Source organism: Serinus canaria, chromosome 2 (assembly GCF_022539315.1).
Source record: "Serinus canaria isolate serCan28SL12 chromosome 2, serCan2020, whole genome shotgun sequence".
Taxonomy (NCBI): Eukaryota; Metazoa; Chordata; class Aves; order Passeriformes; family Fringillidae; genus Serinus; species Serinus canaria.
Window position 1 is genome coordinate 78,132,860 of NC_066315.1, and position 20,520 is coordinate 78,153,379.

Below are 20,520 nucleotides of genomic sequence, written 5' to 3' on the forward strand. Positions count from 1 at the left end.
CAAAGGAGGAACAGGAGAAGACCCAACAAGAATGAGTTTAACGTGAACATCCTTACCCTTACCTCTGTGCTCCTCCAGTCGACACTGAAGGAGCATGGCTTACCTCCATGTTACATTTCTGAATCAATGCTGCCTCTAAATAAATTTCACAGACCGATTTATTTCCCAACTGCCTTTTCTTTTCAAGCTCTATTTCCCCAAAAGCATTACTTCTCAACAACAATTTAACAGAAGTGACACACGCTTAATAATCTATGATTTCTTTGGTTTAGCAGCAACATTTTAAGAAAATTTCTGCTAATCTCTTAAAATACTACCACTTAATAACATTTCACAGAGCAAGAGTTACTATTTCTCATTTCCCTAGATCAGTTAAAAAAAACCCCATAAAGTAGCACACGCCCCTTAAAACCTTTTTCTGAAAGAGTTTACTGTACAGCATCTCAGTAGTTTACAGAGATTAATTCCAACACTGCTCCCTTTCCCATACAGGTCCTTTCTGTAATATTCTGCGTTTTCTGGCTGGGGTCAGATCAAAAGGAGGGGAGAACAGAGAGAGAAGAAGGAAAAAGAAAAGCATCCTACTAAACTCCCATGATTTGAAAACATCCCACAACCAACCAACCAACCTGCCTCCCCCTTCCCATTGTATCTGTACTGCGCATATTTGTACCTAAATCCAGGATCCAGTATTTACAGCCGCTCGGCTGCCCGTTGCCGCAGCAGGTAGGATTTACTGAGTGAAGAGATCCCAGAGTGTCAATCTGTTTAATCCTGTTCGGCATGGTGAGCAGTCAGCTGCTCCGATCCCCACAGCTTCCAAGGAACCTACTCGCCTGCAGCCCGGGATGGGTTACAGCTTCTCCTCAAGTGCTCACCCAGATAACGTTACAGGCAATGCCATCAGAATGAGGAAGTCACTCTTTTCTTCTCAGGCTGGTTTAGACCCCTGCCTGCTGTCAGAGCAGCTCCTCTCTCCTCAGAGCAGGGATGCTCTCCTCTGACTCACTGAACACAATTCCAGTCTTTAAATTCACATGTGGGAATAGCCAGATGCAGCAGATTACATTCTACCGTAACTACCCTAATTGAGGCTCAGGGTGATCTTAAAAAATACGGCAAACCAGCAATTCTTCCGCTCAGCCTTCAGAAAAGATGCAGTCTAGTACCCCTACAAAGCTCTATAGTAACCAGAATGCACAAAATGAACCTTTAACATGTCTTTATTTTACACTGAATAGTTAGTTTTTAATGCTTTAGCTAAAGGCATAAACAGAAAAAAAGACTGACCTTTTCCGGTCAGCTAAACCATGCAATGCTTTCCCTGGAATTTTCAATTTTCCTTGACCAACAACAGATTCTGTCCTCACCTTCACCTTCTCCTGAGCCTTGTTTGTGATAATCAATCAATCAATCAATCAACCAAACCCCACAATACTAGAAAATCCATACCATTTGATAAATCAATTTAATATCTTGCCCTGATTTAAACTACATTGCAGATCTGTTTCACCTCTGAGCTCATATTCTGCAAGATATATTTCTAGTTCATTAAGCTGTCTTCCTGTTCAGTAAACTGAGAGTGCATGCATTTTAGGTTTTGTACATGCATTCTTCACCTAGCATGCCACAAAAGCATTTGTCTATAAACATTAAATTATGCTGGGGTTTTTTTGGTTGGTTGGGTTTTTTTTTTTTTGGGGTTTTTTTTTGTTTGTTTTTGTTTTTTTGTTTGTTTTTTTTTTGTTTTTTTTGCTATGCAAACCTAGAGAAGATGTTTGGTTTCTTCCCCTGAACATATTATCAGCTAATTGTAAAGGAGCTACATAAAGCTACATACACTAGATAGATAAATAGCCAAAGCAAGTATTTAAATTTTGTAAAAACAGAAAGGAAATGATTTCTAACACTATGTGATCATTGGAAAAAAAAAAGCCCAAAAATGAGATTGAACAAACAATACTATATAGTACACAAACATGTAGAGAGGGTAAGAAGACAATAAAGCAGTGAAGGGGTGGCCAATGACACTAGCACAAACAAATGCATGTAATGCAAGGATAAATAGGAATTTTATGTGGAACTGAGAGTCTATAGGGTCTCAGAGTCAAAGCAAGCTTATCACTAGCATGTAACACAAGTTGGGTACATACACCTTATCCTGTCTGCAGTGCTGAAGAGTCGTGGTCACCCTGCACCTGAGAATAATATTTTGCTTTTTAAGAACAGCTAATCTAAATTCTGAATCAGTTTTTCCTTCATAGCCTCCTGCACGGAAACCATTAATTCTCATTCTCGATCAATTTTCTTTTGACCCAAAGCAACTTTCAAATGACACTGAATTCCTAAGGGTGGGGGTGTTACCAGGGGGGCAGGCAAGGCAGAGGAAAAAAAGCCTCTCTTTCTCCAGGGTAAGTAAGTGATCTTTTTGGTTTACCACCTACAGTGAGACTTCCACTAAGGCTAGTTTGCTTGTTGTGAAATTGTGGAATATCTGAAAATCATTCTAGTTTCTACTTGAGTAAGAAAAAATATAATAAATGAAACAATCCATTTCTATTACTCTGCAACCATTCCCATGCACATAGAGCACTCTCAAGAATATCCAGCCATTCTTTTTGCAGTAAAAGTCTCACACCTTTAACCAACATCTGGTTAGAGAGGTTATCAATACTGCTCTGGAGTAGTGATTTCCATATGTAAGAAAACTTCTGACCAAAAGACAGCAAAATTTATACATAAAACTGGTTTTAGATTGGTTTTATTTTGCTTTTTAACTGCATGAATACTGCCCTTATAAAACTGATTATATATGCAGGAAGATATTATAAATGCTCTGGGAACCGCATCATTTGCAGCTTGCTATTGCAAAAAGTTCTTCCCTTCCTACTGAAAGCAAGCACTGTTATTTTAGGTTTTGCATTGACCCCTTCTCAGAGAGAAATGTGACAAGCAAATCAAGGTGGTGAAGGAGAGAGAATGACCACATGGATTGTCTCAGAGTCACATTTCACAGGTTACATGGTTAAGAAGAAAGTATCATGGATACACAGTTGTCTTGGATGACCTAGTTTTCGTAAAACACAATTGCTTCACAGCAGCACTGGACTGGAGACAACAGACCCCACATGAATGTGGTGCAGAGCCACTGGGCACATTAGGTAAGAATTTCTTTGAAAAACATCACAATGCATACACTGAAACAATAGCTACAACTTCCTTATGGTCCAAGGCAGAGAGCTCAGACTTGTAAATTGTCCTGAAAAAGGCAGATGGCTTCTATATCACAAACCAAACATTTATTAATTTAACAGGCAGAGACCATTATGCAGTACCACTGTCACCTCAGATCACACTTAAAACACCTCAAGATGTATCAGAAATCTCAGTTTCTGAGACAGGGACCTGTATCAATACATGTAATTTTATGCCCAAACAGGCAGCCTATTAATGTCTTTCCATGGTTTACTTCAGGCTCTACCACAAAGCTCTCTTTGTCTTTTAGCTCCATCCAGTTTTCTGTATTCCAGTGCCATATCCTGCATTAGCTACCCCTGTCTGCTAGACGGCTCTTCCTGCAATCCCTTGCATCAGCAGTTTTTTGTAAGAACCCATCCTTGGTAACAACAACCCAGTCAGGTAATCTTAATTCTTCAGGCAGGAATATGTCTACATAAAAAACATCTTTAGGAAAAAACCCAGCTGGGTACAGAGCACAAGCTCAGCGCACAAGAGGTTGGACTGCACGGGGTGTTGCACAGCAGCAGAGAGCTGCCCCTGCTTCATCTGCTGCTCAGTATTTTAGACCACAGGCCATCAGGAAAACGAGCTCTGATGAAATTACTAATGAAAAAAGCTCATCTATTGATCTGTCCAAGTTGACAAATGTTGGAATGGTTGTGGCCCTTTTTTTTTTCCCAAGTAAAATTAACTTTTTATTTTTATAATGTTTCATTTTTTGCCTTTCTGTGTAAAGCTGAAATGAGTTTTCTTGGTTATATACTTTATATAATATTCTTTAAAAGAAATCAATAGCTATCTTCATTTCTGAAAGAAAAGTAGGGCCTTATCAATTTAAGATATTTCTCAGTTACTCAGAACAGGGACAAAATAAATGTCCAGGTGAAAATGTTGTCTATTGAAGATTTTAAAATTCCCAGTCAAAGACTCATTTTTAAGACAGCATTTTGTAAGAAAGACTACATCCCAGTGATTAAACAAAGAACCTAAGAGGAAAAAAACCCAGCTAGCAAAGCACTGAGTGCACATCCCAAGTAGATCAGGTAGCCCATACTTTTTATGATAGACGTAAATGAAGCATCAGATGCCTGTATCTATTACTACAGTGAAGGAACAGGATCAACTTTCTGCAATTGATCTCAGGGACCACTGATGGACAACGTCAGCCCCCCAAAACCATTTTAAGGTATTAACATTTTGCCAGCTCACCCCAGTACAGATGTAACAGCTCACCAGTCTCTGCCATTGACAGTCAACAAATTAGCTCATTACAGGTACCAGCTCTTAACTGCAGTGTCTGCACCCACCATTTGCCACTGTATTAACTTCCTTATGGAAGTGCTACCTCGTGTGAGGCTTCTATTAATAGTCTTGCATGTAAGAATGGAAACATTCATCCCCTCCTTTCATTTGACAGGACAACTGGAGTTAAGCTGACTGCATTTCTCATACTCCTAAGATACTTGCATGGCAATAGAAATATATAATAGAATTATATTAAAACACAGATAAACAGCATTCCAACTCAATCTTTGTAAGGCCCCATTGTATTTTGCACCAATCTTAGTGAAAACAAGCAGAACAAGACAGGGAAGTTAAATATATATTCTGAGTTGCCTGAGAGCAAGAAGCTAAAGAGCCAACCTTTCTTCCTTAATATCTATCTTGGCAGGGTGGGGAGGTGTCTGTGTTTGAAAGATTATAGCATGAGAAAACACAGCTTCGATATCATTCTCAAGCAGAACTAAATCTGTCCTCTCCGGAATCTTGCCCCTCATATTCCTGACATTCCATTTAAAAAAGTAATTAATAGATTTTGGAACTAGTACTACAAAGTTACTTTAAAAATTCTTGTTCATCTTAGGAGGGGAGAAACACAAGATAATTGAAATTAATAGAAGTGAATTCTTTATTCAGTTCTGCCAGGATCTAAATGTCCCAACTTCAAAACAATTTTTGAAGTGAGCTATGAGACAAATGCTTCCACGATTTAGTATTGCACAGTTCTTACAATTTTGAGTCATGCTTCTGCATATGGGAGAGAAAAGATTCCAACTTCTAAAACTGTGCCAGACCAAAGACCACCCAAACCTAGGAGGCAAAGTTAGACACAAATCCCTAACTATTAAAATTCTTGAACTAAATAACATTGCACATATCAATAGGAATTTTATTTACAACATGCATTTTGCATTTAAAAAAATAAATCAGGCTGACTTTCCATACAAATTCTATCTATCTTTGGCAGCTTAGGCACTCTGCCCCACACCAGAATACTCTAACACAATCAAGAAATTGTAGACAGCAAAACCACATCAATAAATAAACCTGAGGTTGAAACTTCAAAGGTGAGCTCCCACACTACCATGAAAATTCCGAAAGGAGCCTAACTTTGCCTTTCCCTCAGCGTACAATGTGTGCACAGTTTAACTGCTTGAGGTACAGCTGCACCACTAGGATCTGGTTTCTATAGCCCCACACACAAAGATCATCCTGTTCCCAAAAAATAGCCTCACTGCTCCTCAGTCTCTCAGATAAATAACACTGCCAGTCTGCAAGGAGCGGAATCATTACAACAGCGGCTCTTTGGACTTAACATTCAGAGTGCTGTTTCCTGTTCTTTACTACCCCTGCTGCCAGCTGCCAGGGACACTTTAAACTCAATCAGTCAGAAATTGTGTTGTGCAATGAATTGTGTGAACATTCTTAATTTGATATTTCCAAGAGCTCCCTTCAAAATACTGGTATTTTTCAACAACAATAAAACCCCAAACAAACAAAAAAATACCCCCCAAAAAACCTGCAACCAATAGCCACCTCCAACAAACACACTGGCTATCCCACCAGCTGGCAAACCTGAGAAAAGTATTTTCTGATTGAGGGTGAAGAGATACTTTCGTCTGGGTGATTTACAGCCTTCCATTCTACATCTTGGGTAAAGCATTTGTCAAGAGCAACTGACAGCAGGACACTGAAGTACTCAGGCTGTAATTAAAAATATTGGGAAATGAATCATGTATCCAACTATTCAGTCATCCAGGCTAGGATCTAAACAAGTCCTTCCTGTCTCCAGCTTTGCAGAACATGCCCTAGCTTTGCTCATGCCTACAGTAAGAAAGAATATCAAAAAGCACATGACACAGTAAATTCTCTATCCATCTTAATCATTTGGCTATTATTTACTTGAATTTTTAACTCTCTTCTGTGCTGTAGCCAAGGGATTGGAGCCTATATACCACTAGCAAGAATGAAGAAGCCTTTCAAAGAAATGGTTAGATGTTCAGTGTCCCTGGTCTTCTGTTTATCTGGAAAAGCTTTGGGAAAATTCTGACTCCTTAACACAGTCACCACTGCAGCATGCCAAACCAGCTTGAAAAATCCCAGCCACTGTCAGCAAAACCACAACAAACCAGCTTTAGATAATTCAAACAAAATCTTTTGGATGAGTGTAAGGAATTTTGTTTCACATACATTCAGTGCTTAGCAAGGGGTGGGAGGGGGAGAAGGAAAAGGCCATGTGTCGGCTGTCCTTTGGAGAAAATACAAAAAGTGTTTCAAGTAAGAAATATTTGCTGTCCTAATGAGACATAGTGAAGAAACACTTAGTTTTTTATATTAATTTTATTATACAAGTCACCCTTCATCATTCTTTTTTTTTTCTTTATTTCCACAAGGGGAAAGAGCTGCTTGGTGTGAAAAAGAAATCTGGTCAAAACAAGGTTTAATTTTCCAAACCAGTTTTAGCTGCACATGCAGTGGGTTTGGATTCTTTTTACCATAAATTTCTTAGGTAATTATCTTAACTAAAAATGCATGCAGTCAAAGACAAAAGAATATATTCATTAGAATGCTCAGAATACTGAATTGCTCTTGACTTCAAATTAATTTCTTTTAAGTCACTTGAAAGGAGAATGAACAGTTCTACCAGATCAAACCAGGTCATTAAAAACCCACAGCAACAAAAGCAAAGCTTTTAAAATGGGACACGTACTCCCTGTAAGAAGTTTTGATGCCGAAGCTCCATACAAATGCATCTGGACAAATTACTTCTTTCTGCTGCTTGGTATTATTGACCAAAACATTTTTCTTATTCTACTTCTAAGTTCAAATTGTATATTTGGTTAGTTACAAAGGTTTACTTCCCTGCTATCTCTCTTCCTTTTGCCTCTGCTCAGTACTGCTTACCACAGGTCCCTGTAAGAGACCAGGTCATGTCACATGGCCCTCCTAGGCGTGGCAGATGGAGCACAGCCACAATCCAACGCCCTGCTGCTTCAGAAAGCAGGAAAAGCACATGGGCTCTGAAAGCACCTGAGAGGATTTCAAAGAGAAGCATCTAACACAAAAAATCCTTACATGCTTTCACAGCTTCCTTTATTATATTAAAAGATTAAAAGATACTTGAGCAAAATTAAGCAACCTCCCTCAATTCCTCTGCACTGCAGCTAACAGGAGAGCAAAACCAGAAATGGGCATTTTCTCTCTTGCTCTAAGCCTGGATTTCAGATGCCCTGTTTTTGTAAATCATAACCACAGATTTGTTACTGAGTATGTTTAAGTACATTCAGAGGCTAGCTTTACCATAGGCACAACAGAAAGGAGGAGCAAACAAATCCATAGGAATGGGTCTTATGTTACTTATTATAATTTGTCAATCAGATGGTAAAACACAGAAACACTTGAAATTGTATAGCGTCAATTCCACAAATGTGAGAGTTTCTGCATTGCGATTAACAGTTTTTTTATATCTACTCTGAATTAGAAATGCAGCATTATTCAGTCCTGAAAAAGGTAAGACATTTCTGTTTGGGTTATGCAGAATGTGTTTTACACCCATTTGAAAGAAAATTTGCTCTGAACCAAAGAAATTATTGGGATCACAACCTTGACAAAATTGAAAAGTGCAAACTTCCTACAAACTACATTACCCCTTAGCAGAATTGTGAACATGCAGTTATGAAATAGCCACTCTAAATCCATACTTGTGATATTTCAGTAAGTTACACTCAGTTAAGACAACAATGTTCCTTTAGGTCAGCAACTAAAATTCAGCTGCCAGAAATATGTTTTAATTGACACAAAATTTTTCTATATTCTCTTTTTCCAGTTAGTTCCTCTTGAATAAAGCATGCCATTGTGGTAGAAGTTTTAGATTGCTAATAAGGTTAACAATAACAGAGTAAAGCTTTATTATTCCACAAACAGCAAAAGACAGTCAAATGCTCCTACCTTTAATGTACTCCAGTTCTGAAGACTGTAACTTCACATAGTCTTACAAAAGTGATGTAAATGGGCCCAGGATCCCATTGCCTGGGCTTTTACTCAAGCAAGCAACCAGGACACAAAGAGAACACATCACACAGCTCCAGGGTACCACCTGCTATAAACACCAGCTCTTTAGATGTAACTCTGAGACTGTAAACAGAGGTCTGAGCAAGTGCTTTCCAAACTGATTCTGGCATGACTATAAGTAGTCCTGCCACATCTTTAGGATGAAAGGATAAACACACCTAAGCCTGTTCTACCATATCAACCAGCATTTAAAATATATGTTTTTGTTACTCCTGAGACAATGAGAGAAGTCAGCATAAAATGCATTAGAACTGGCCAAGAACTAAGTCAGGCCCTGACAAACTCTCTAAAACTGACTGGTTACTGACATAAAAAATTTCAGGTATATGTTAGCAATTTGGTGGTTTTCAGCAGCCAAGTTCTTCCTGTTTAATACCACCTAAATAATATCTCAATCTAGTCAATCAGTGCCCACCTGTCATGCTGGAGACCAGGGTTCAACTCACCAAGGTGATTCTTCCTTCAAGGGATGTGGGTAGTGATGCACTTGGCAGTGCTGGGTTAGCAGGCAGGCTTGATGGTCTTAAACCCTAGCAGCTTTCCTACCTCCAGCATATCTGTAGGTTCTTACATACAGCTAGATTTCCCTGGACTCCATGTTTAAAGCATCTCCCTATCACTGATACTTTGAAGCTTATATTAAAGAATGAACAAACACCTAATTAGGTTATGACCACACCCAGCATGGTGCAACAAGCACAACTGGAGTTTTTCATAAGGAGAAATGCTTTCTTTGATTCCTTGCCATTTCTTATGTGGAATAAATGTATTTGGGGGCAAAAATATTCAGCATTTTCTGATAGCCCCAAAGGCACTAAGAGAAGTCCAAGATTCCAGGAATTACTTAAAACATACCAAGTCTCTGCTAGCAATTCCAACTTTTAGCATAGGATCACAGGGTAACTCAAGTTCCAAGTGGCCTCAAAAACCCATGCAGTCCAACCTTCTGCTCCAAAGGATGGGTCAGTTATGAGATCAGACCAAGACACCTGGGGTGCTGTCCAGTCTGCTCTCAAAAACCTGACACACTTCTAAGCTCCTCTTGTAACACACTATTTCTGCTGCACCGTAAATGGTTAACAGACAGTAGAGGTTGGCCACAGTTGGCTTACAACCACAGGGAAAAATTACAAGGTTTTGGTTATCAAGGATAATTTGATATCAAGTTTACCTAAGATGATCTTTACTATTTATGCCTGCATGTCAGTGATGAAAATGCCTTCTATTGCTATAGGGGTTAACCATTATATATGCATCCTAGAAAATGCAGACTGTAAATTTCTGAAAAGCATTATATTTCCCTGGAATCATTAAATGCTTTTATTAACTTACCACAACAGCCTCTTTTACACAGTTTGCTATAAGAATTCCACTGCTCTTTGCTCCCTTGTTGGACAATAATGAATTTAGCTTCACTAGTTGTTTCAGATAGAGGAAAACATATCCACTGCACTCAACTCAAAACAAGGAGAAAACACAAGCATTGCATGAATTGTAATTATACCTATGTCAGTGAATAATCACTCCAAACAGAAGATTGCATAATAATGCCATCAATTTAAGATATGTCAAGGGCATCTGTAAAAAACTTTCTGATAGTTACATTAAAAGTAATGCAACATTCCTAGTTTAGCATGCTATTTTACTATTTGCAGGAAAAGTGAAATGAAGTCAATGGAACACAATCAGCAACCTCTTAAAAAAAAAAAAAAAAACAGAATTGGAGGAAATCGGTGGAACCCTAAATCCTGCTGGTTCCACCTGCAGGCACTGATGATGACAGATGATGTGATGTAATGTAATGTGAGGATGTCCCAAAAGGTGCACAAGCCCTAGCCTGCTCCTTAAAAAAAAAAGGAGCAAGCAGAATATGGGTAACAAAGGCACCCTAACAAAATAATTCTCAATGCTTCAGCAATTTTTAAAAGTTTGTTAGAACTGAAGAGGGGCAAGTTAAGAAAGCAAACAACACTTCAGGACAGTTTTCTTCAATTGCAAGATAGAAACAACATTTGCAGGATATGATTTGGGTTTTTACTCTATTCTAACCTTGGTTAGAAAAAGAAACTGCTGTCAAAGGAAGGCTAATTGCAAGCAAAGTAACAACTCTCCTGGGAAACCTAAAGCCATCAGAATTGCTGGTTTATATCCACCCTCTACCTCCCAAAGATCAGCTGTGCAAATACATCTGTTCTAAGCAGATACTTTTTATGCACCGACTTCCTTTCCAACTACAATATGTAAGAGAATATATTTGGCAGCTTTCTGGGACCAAAAGTAGATTCAAGTCAGTATTATAAAAATTTCTTTTTCTCAGCTGTAATACTGATTTTGCCAAACAGGGCAAAATCCTTTCATTAGCTATGTACAAAAACTCTAGAGACAAATTAACCATGTACTTATGCTCACAAATAGAGTCAGCATGGGAAATACTGAAATATCTCACAAGTCTTCCTGGGCTGCTTCATGATAAAAGAATAATGCAGGAGTTAGAGGCAGGTTTATGCAGAAATCAATCCTATGATGACTCAGAGTACATGTGAACTTGATAGAGAACTCACCTAGAAATTCAAATTCGGTGAGATTCACCGAACCTCCTTGTCTAGTTTAAGATTGCACAACGCCAAGGAAGCAATTCATAGAGACTTTACAATTTATCAAGGCTCAATTGGAATTTGGCTATAAACTCTGACTATCTGACTTGTTTGGCTATAAAACTCAATGCAAAGATTATTATCTAATGGACCACAGTCAATTGATGACATTTTACTTAAGTTTACTTATGCTCAGATGATGACTTTAACTGCAAACTCAATTAAAACCACAAGGTGGGAAAGTCAGGACAGAGAATTCTTGTTTTACTTTATACTTCTGCTACTTTATTTACCTGGAGTAAGGCATGAGAACATGTTTGAAAAATCACACACGTACAACCTAAATTCAAACCATCCTTGCCACTATTAGACTAGCAGTGCTTTTGGGAAAAATATTTATGACTAAATAAAAATTTATGATTTATTACACTTTCAAAACAAATGGTAATTGTGAAGTTGAACTTCAGCTATTAAAATGCATGCATCTCTGCTCAAGCTCAAGTCTGGCTGATAAATAAGCTGTACTGACACTGCAGCACAGCCTTTACAATTTTTTTCTTAATCAAAACATGTGGACTGTCAAATTCGACTGACTGCTCAGCTTTGCCTCTCATGGGCTCCTTGAAAGGCTTTCTATCAGCTGGCTATCTGGATGGGCAGCCTGTTACTTGGAAGTTTTATGAGGAAGTAATTGATTCATCAAGCAACAGAATTTTTAGATTAAGGTTTGGTGTCTTGTACAACTCCAACATATTCCTCTAGATCACTTTCTGCATGCAATCACACCCGTCTGTGTAGCAGCAGCAGCAGATCCCTCTTGGTTTGGTGCCCTGGAAACTACAGTCCCCACCTTCTGCCACCTGGCCCCCAGGCAGCCCAGCACAGCACGTACCCCACCAGCTCATTGTTAGGAGTTACTTTCCCCTCTGGCCTGGGCTGTAACTCATTTCCTGCAGCTGCAAACGCTGTCAGGCAGTCTCACAGGCAGCACTTTGGCTCTGAGCCACGGGTGGGGATCCTTTTTCCTTGCACATGGCCTATGCTTCACTTGCTTGCAGTCTCAAAACAGCAAATCCTCCCCTTCCACAGCCTCCCTCTGCTCCTAAGCAAACAATTGCTGCTGCCCAAGTCATCCTTCTTTTCTTCCACTATAAACCAGGAGTCCTCCTTCAGTTATTCAAACTGCATGCCCATTTTGCTGGATCACATTCTCCTTCTGATACAGAGCTTCCTCTTCCTGTATTGAACAGTATTTAGACTCAAAATAGTATTTAGACTCATTAAATACTCCCTTTCTCAAGTATCGTTTTCAAAAATCTCAGTCACACATGAGACTTTTACTTTTACTCTGTCCCTTCTTCTTTCATTGAGAACTGGTATTCTGAATAGGATAGAGTTGTGCGACAGCAAACTGACTTAATGTAACAAATTCAAAACTGTTTTAGCCCTTTCTGTGGCCTCAGTTATAAAATCTCTCTCTCTTCTTGGGAAATATCTCTAGGTCACCCACACAATTTCCGTCTTCCTTAATTCTTGAACAGAGGGTCCCTAGAGCAATTCTAGAAGAGCTCTGACACCTGCCCTACATCAGTCCTTCCCATCTTGCAGATACAGAAAATGGCTTACTCCACAGCTATTTGAACAAATTTGTCAACCTCTGTCTTGCAAAGGCATTTGATCTGCCTTATTATGTTAAGATTCTTTGAGAGAGACTACATTTCTGTGTTTATGGCTGCAGTCAGGACAGATCCTCAGAGCAAAATCAAAAGCCAGTATTCAGTATGTGAGCTCTGCGTGGTTTGGCACTGTGTTACTAAGACATCACCTACCTCTTAGATTTGAACAAACCTATACAGATTCCTGGATTATGTGATGGTGTAAAACAGGCAAACACTGTACCTTCAGGTAAACAAAAGACTTCTGTGGCCAAGTTTTGAAACAAACAGATAGTATTGTGAATTAGCAATTAGACACGGTCCCCCCAAAATCATGTAACTTAAAGGAGACATTAATGTAAGCCTCCAAGCAATGGCTTGTTGCAGCCTTTGTATCTCTCCAAACAGGAGCTCCTACAGAATGGATATGATGGATTATCACAAATTCTTCAGAAGTAGTCACAGATTCAGAAAAGACAGTTAAATTGTGATCTAAACAGGCAAGACATTCACAAACAATTTGAAATAGCTGCCAATTTTTCTGAGCTTGCATGTTCATTTTCATTACACTGAGTCCTGTCCCCTGCCTTTTACCCAAAGCTCTGTGGCAATGTAAATGCCCTGCAAAGAAAAGAAAGAGGACTGCACTTATGAAATAGAATGTACCCTAGAAGGAAAAGAAACCCATGTTAAAAAAACAGAGAAGCACCAAATCAAACAACAGGAAAAATCCTTCTCCCCCACACCCAAAAACATGTGGGAAATCATTACAAAAAATGTTGCCTTATGCATTACTTGTGAAAAACATGTTCTTCCAGAGCTAGTGATTTATTTTTATAGAGTGCACCAACTGTTATTCAGCCTCTTCACTACTCCCTTGTTTCTCTTTTCCCTCTATTATGAAAGGGATTTAGATTTTTTTTAAAAAGTATTCATCTGTGAACTGCACATCAAATTGGCTGAATGACCCAAATAACTTGCAAAAATAGATCTGATGTCCAGCAGAGCAAGCAAGAGGTCAGGAACTTGCAATCAACTCTTCCCCTATGTTACTATTCATGGAGTGAACATCTTTTCTGGGCAATGCTTTCCTCATATTCTTAACAAAGCGTTTATCACCTTAACTACCATAAAATTTTAGAGATGGAAGATATTATAAATGTATTTTTTAATCCATTCATTAAATAGTTTTGATAAAACACATTCTTAGAGGAGAAGCAATAACTACACTTGTAGGCAATTGATGAGGGTCATTTTTGAAGCTGCCTTTTAACATGAGACTAAAACAACATTATCTTTCATGGTTGACAGATAATGTGTGGACAGACAAGGAATGACCAAGATCAACTGTTAGAAACAGGCTTCACTGAACATATCTGCTTCTTTAATAATCATGTTTTCCTACTTTGGATAATAATTTGAGATTATTTAAGGCATTCAGTATCACCCAACATTTCTGTATTCAGTGATGGAATGTGGTTTGTCACACCATAAGAACCAGCTGTCAATCACAAGAAGTTTCCCATTTCAAAACTTTAAAGCTCATTTCAACTGATATGCTGCAGCTTTCCTTTTTCCCTTTTTAATTTTCTGTTTTGTTGCCAAGTGGTGCTACTGATAAACACTGTTGAGAAGATCAAAACTGCAGGGTCCATAGATACTGAAAGGAGTACAAAACTGTTCAGCAAGCCATCTGTATAAGCCAAGCACTCTACACCCAAGTGGCCAACCCCACCACTGCTGATGGTGATCAGCTCCTTCTTTCCCCTGCAACACATAAACCCTCTCTTATCCTCAGCCTCTCCCAAGAGTTTGTCATGTCAGACATGCAAAAATTCCAGACTCATGTCTTAGTCCATGAACTGTACAGAATTACTCAGGCTTGATGCTCCCACTGTGAGCCTCATACAGGACATGTATTTTCAGACCAAAAAATCCTAATTTGTTGAATCTCTCCAAACCTCTGAAAGTTTTACTGAATTATTGTCATAAAAAGGAAAAGAAAATCTCTATTGTAAAGAATGAAGGTACTTTATTAAGTACTAGAAATCTAGGGAGTACATGAAAAATTATCCAGCCAAGAGCATGGACTAACTTAAAATTATGTCAGTCACTCATTTGTTCTTTGTTAGAGGATTAGTAATGTTTTTTAGGAATTCATACCTCAATCAATACCCACAATGAACAATTCTGAGAAGATCATCTAATTGTTTTTCCATTCTTCTGATTAGCATATTCCCTGATGCTTTATTTAATCAAATGCAGCACTTGAGAATGAATAATTGGTTTGTGGGATTGTCTGAGGTACTTTTCACTATGGGGGGAAAAGAAAATCAAAGCACTCCACTGGTTTTGCCTAATTTTTATAATCCTTCAGTGAAATGAAAACTATCCACCTCTTTCAAGCAATAGAAAGATGAGGTAGGGACCAAAGTGAAACAAATCCAGTGGTTTCAAGTGCCTTGTCTACCCTTTTTTCCCCTCTCCAGACTACTTAACATTATGTAACCCCTTGCATGTTCAAGGCAGTTCACACTCCCTTCAGTCACACGCAGGGGAAACCTGACAAATGAAACATCCATCTCCTAAAGCCTGACACCCAGCAATGTGGGAATAAACAATTAGCAGCTGCTTCTTATCAGTTGGGATTAGGATGGCATACCATAACATCCCACAGGAAGCCTGTGGCAGGGACAGAAGGCATTTCTGAGGCTGCATTCAACCCTGCAAATTATGCTCATTCTAGCAATGGCTTTCTATTCTTCTTCAGTGTCCGTGATTAATATAATTAATTAATGCTCTTTACTTCAAAGCACCATGATAAACAAAGTAAAGTATCCTTGAAATGCTCTGCCCTATTTTCCCTAAACAAATTCTAAAGAAAAAAAAGGAATACAAGTCATGCCCACTGATTTGATTAAAGAAGTTACTTTTGTAACTTCTCAAACACAAAACCAGCTCTGTCACTTGGGCCTGACAGGCTCAAGGTATTTCATATTATGTACACATATATATTTATATATATACACACACACACATATAGTCCAGTACAATCTGCCTTCCTAATAAAATTCTCTTCATTTTAAGGTCCCTAAGCTCCAAAGGAAATTTGATTTATCAGTTCTTGTGAGTGTTGTTAAAAAAAAAAATCCAGATTTCACCCCCTAGTCCAAAAAGAAAAAAGTTTTAGTGTCACTCAACTATATTTTACAATTTTATCATCAGAACATCTGCAAGCTTTCCCTATCCGGCTTACTGTAGGACACAAAATGACAAAAGACTACTACAACTACACAGCTCAATCCTTCAGACTCCCCCCCAGCCTCTAATCATTCTGCATTCAGGAAGTTCCTGCTGTGCCTGCCCCTAATGTAAGAAACACAGACTCACCCCTGTTTTAGTCAAGCATATTTATACAGTGTCTTAAAAAAATGGTAAAAATATTGTAATAGCTGGAATGGACTGAATAATTCAAAAAGCTGTGGCTACATTTATGAAAAACTTTCCAAATACAAGAATTTTGTGTTTTGGAAGATAAATTTTCCCCAACATCACTTGTTTGCTAACCTTATTACCTGCAATAAGAAACTCTTTGAAATACATCTTTTCACATAGCAGGTGATGAAATGCCTTCTAATGAACTATTTTTCTGGGTTTTTTCCCCTCCTCTTTTTTTGTAAGTTCACATTTTTTTCCTGTTCACAGCCTGCAAACTCAAGGAACTGCAAACGAGGCAAGCATTTTCTCTAATAATTATCTACTTTCTGAGCCTGGATAGTTTACAGAGGCAAAAGATTAGAGCACACTAAAACCCTAAAACCTTTCAAAAAATCATCAGATTTTTCTTGCACCCTTCAGGGAATATTCTTTCATGCATCTGAAAAAAAACGAAAGTACGATTTCAGAGATGCTCTGGGAAAAAGTGTGCCAGTGCTACTCTGAAAAGCTCAGTTAAGTAAAACACAGAAGTCCAAACAAACAATTCATGTGCCAGGGCATATGGAGGAGTATTTACCTTTTCTATTGCTGAACCTGCATGACTTCTTACTGCAGGGTTTCTCAGGAAACATTGATAATCCATGCCAGAGATTTTCCTCCCTCCCCACTTTCAGCACTCAGGTACAGATTTTCCTATCACTGCAGCTTGATGTAATATGATATATAATGCTTCACCAAGATATAATTTGCTTAAACCTCTTCCCTATCTTCAGCCACATTTTCCCTCAATGCTGAGAACTGCCAACTGCCTATTCTTGGGAAAGACAGAGTGGCTGCTGAAAACAAGGCAGTGCGGAACACCGCAGCTGCCGTATGCGCGGCGCTCTCCACGGCCCAAATCCCACGCTGCTGATGTCCAGAGGCTTTGTGCCCATCACTCCTTACCTTTGTGGTTAAAAATGCCCTCCATCTCCATGCTGCTGCGAGAGTGGGCGATGCAGAGGGAGCCGCAGGGGACCAGGCCTTCCGCAGCTGGGGAGCGATCCGTGGTTCGCACCAGGCACCAGTCGGGCTTGTCATGGGGCCTCTCCAGGACCTCCACTGTCTGCCCACGGCGGATGGTCAGCTCGTTGCTGTTGCAGGCGGTGAAGTCGTGGATCACCACCGTCAGCTCGCACCCACCAGACAACTGCCAGGGCAGAGAACAAGGAGAAGCCGGATGAACGCTCGTTATCAAACCGTCCGTCACGCACCGGTACCTATTTAGGACTCCTGGCAGGATTTGTATTTTGGATGAGATAGCAGGCTCTGGGACTTTCCACATCAAGAAGAGAGCATTTCAAAATCAGGCAGTTCGGGCGTTTTAGAACAGATTTCTAACACTGCTTGTCTCTGCCTATTGTTCAAAGCACACTGGTTGTGACAGTGCTGGGTGGAGGATTTAAGCAGCTTTTCTTGCTAGACTGCTCCGTATCTCAAAAGCTGCAGTAGCAGTTGCTTCTGAATATATTTTATGTGTGATAATTAGCAAAAAAAAAAAAAAGGTCAAATATTGCTAAATGCAGTCACCCATGAGCTTTGTCATCTTTCAAATTCAAGACAGAAAAAGGTAGGTTTTTCAAATGAGCTTACTGTCTTATTCCCACCTTACTCACAGTTTACACACACAGGTCACAAAATCATCCATACATCGTACACAATTGTTAAAGTCAGCATAAAGTTCTTCACAAAACATTCTCAAATACCTAAATGTCTAATAGAAAAATCACACAGGCTTATAACTTTCACATTTTTGTTGGTTTTCCCAAATAAAACTGCACAAACTTGAATTAAAATCATGCAAGTTTAGGGTTTTCCTCCCCCTCTTCAAAACACTTCATTAGCATAACTTTGCCTAAGCTTTAGTTTCCTCTCTTTGATTGTTTCATCTGCTTTGATGTGAAATGAAAATTATTATCAGAACTTTGCAAAGTTCCCAACATTGCTCAGTGCCAAAGCACCCATCTAACTTAAGCAAGCAGTCCTAGAATTCCTTCTTCCTTACGGCAACAGCATTCCAGGCTACCTCAGTTTTTTATGTGTGAGCATTTCTATAGCTCTGGCTGCTTCAGTGCAACATTCATACCAGACTTCAGCTGGTATTCAACTTCTGTGAATTCAGTAATTTTGAACCAAGCCAGTAAACTCCTCCAGCTCAGTGAGGTAATCTTGCAATGCTCTACACTGACAAAGGAGGACCAATACCCTGTGAGAGTTCCAGCTGCATCACGTCAAGAAGCAAGTGCCACACCAACACACTAAACAGATCCTGCCACATTGCTTTTGACTGTTTCGTGGCTGCCAGCTACATCCCATGAGCTTCAGAAATAGGAGATAAGAGACTGCATTGTTTCTTATTTATTAGTTTTTGTTACAAGCCTGGAATGGAAACAGTACTGGACAAACTTTTCTAGGAAAACGCTATTTGTTATCAAGCAAGAATTTCAGAGCAAATGACAAAACCAGCAAGATCCCAGTAAGAATCAAAGGACAATTCCAACCTTCTCTTCCTCAAGTCTGCAACAAATGATAGAACATAACTCCTAGCAGATGGGCTGCAGTAACTCCAGAGCTTTCCCATGGTATCTGCCTGCTAATCTCACTGGCTAGCATTGCTTGTGTGTGCTTACAAAGGAGCAGAAGTTTTCTTGAGGGAATGCTGGGGCCAAGAAGGGCAGAAAACCCTCATACATCTTTGAGGAAGATAAATCAGGTTTTGCCTGTTTAGATACAGGCTAAAAATTGCTTCTACCCTGTCTCTTTGGACAACCCCAAAACACAAATTACAGGGGGGTACACCTTCAAAACATGTAACCTCCTCCCTCATTAAAATATTTCCTGTTCCCTTACACTCCCTTTTTTAGTCCATGCAAAGCTATGCAAAGGGAAAAAAGTAAAGAGCTTTCCCTTGTTGTTTTCTGGTATTGATTTATGTTACAGCCTTTGTCAGACTAACTCAGAAACAATTGAAACCATCTGTATGCCTGATGGGGACTAACAAAAAAGCTGATGAAGTATGACTTCACAAGGTGTACAGGGCAGACTAAATTTTTCTCAGGAGTCCATATCCCATCCAGTGCAAGCACAGTAACAAGCTGACACTTTCCAGAAACTGCATCTCATCCTTATATTTCCTCCTAAATACCTCCAGGAGCATATCTTGGGTGCTCTGTTTGCTTTTCTGACCCTTTACTTCCTACAAATAGAGATTAAGGTGTATTTTTTGTGACTGGTGCAATGGCCACATGTTTTGGTAATACAGGTGTTCTTTCTTCTCTTCCCCCTAATACAACAAAAAAAGTAGTATCTCAGATTTTATGTTTTCTAAGTGCTTTATATAATATTAAGCCAAAGGAAAAAGCAAATGAAGGCTGTCAGTGGCCATGTCAGATGGCCAAAGTACACAAAATTCCTAGTTTTCCAGATAATGTCATAATCAGATATCTTAGCTGGCCAGTATTCCACTGAAATTCAATACGCATTCACTCTTCAGTATAGTATGTAAGACACTTTTTGCTCAGGGTTGTTAGGTCCTCACCATCCTCAAACATGCACCCATGCTGTTACATGCAACTTAATGCAGAACTTTTCCACTACTGCTAAGACACCAAAACCAATGATTTCTGTACCCAGCACACACATATGGCACTTGGGAGAGCTGAGCAAAAAAAGCATTTACCAAATTTCTCTTCCTTTTGGTTAACTTCCCTTCTTCCTGCCTACTACAGTAGTGGTTAGGAAACACTTCTTTCCTCTTTGTTTCATTGCTCAATTTCTCTCCATAGCACACTTTCTGAAAGCAGTTTCATCTTTCACACTGATTAAATGCAGTTGGACAGCAGGGAGTGTCTGTGATTAAGAGCATTGCTCAACAGCTGTTGTTGGACAGCTTTGGCAAGGCTCTCCAGGCTAGCTGCAGGGAAGAGTGAGAGGCACAGCAGAAACTGGGAGACTGACTTGCACTGAAGGGAAAAGAGTTGCAAACCATCAAAATCCAAATTTAGGCTGAACAAAGGCTTTATATACTTTATCCATCCGTCTCAAGAAACCTTTTATGTAAACTGAATTAATCATGCATGATAAAAATAAATGATGCTATGTCTGAAATATGGAAACTGGAGAGACAGAGACGAGATGAGACACAAAAGCCAGACAGAAACAGAACAGCAGATTACAAAAAGGCACAAGGTTTAATTAAACAG

The 20,520-nt window shown here is 39.2% G+C and overlaps 1 protein-coding gene across 1 annotated transcript in view; it reads right to left on the minus strand.

Annotated features, from left to right (window-relative positions):
• Positions 1-20,520, minus strand: part of TRIO (trio Rho guanine nucleotide exchange factor) — a 244,483-nt gene that overhangs the window by 50,901 nt on the left and 173,062 nt on the right. Inside the window, exon 34 of the mRNA XM_009096317.4 lies at positions 17,225-17,468. Within this exon, the coding sequence (XP_009094565.1) occupies positions 17,225-17,468 (244 nt within the window). The remainder of the gene's footprint in view (positions 1-17,224; positions 17,469-20,520) is intronic.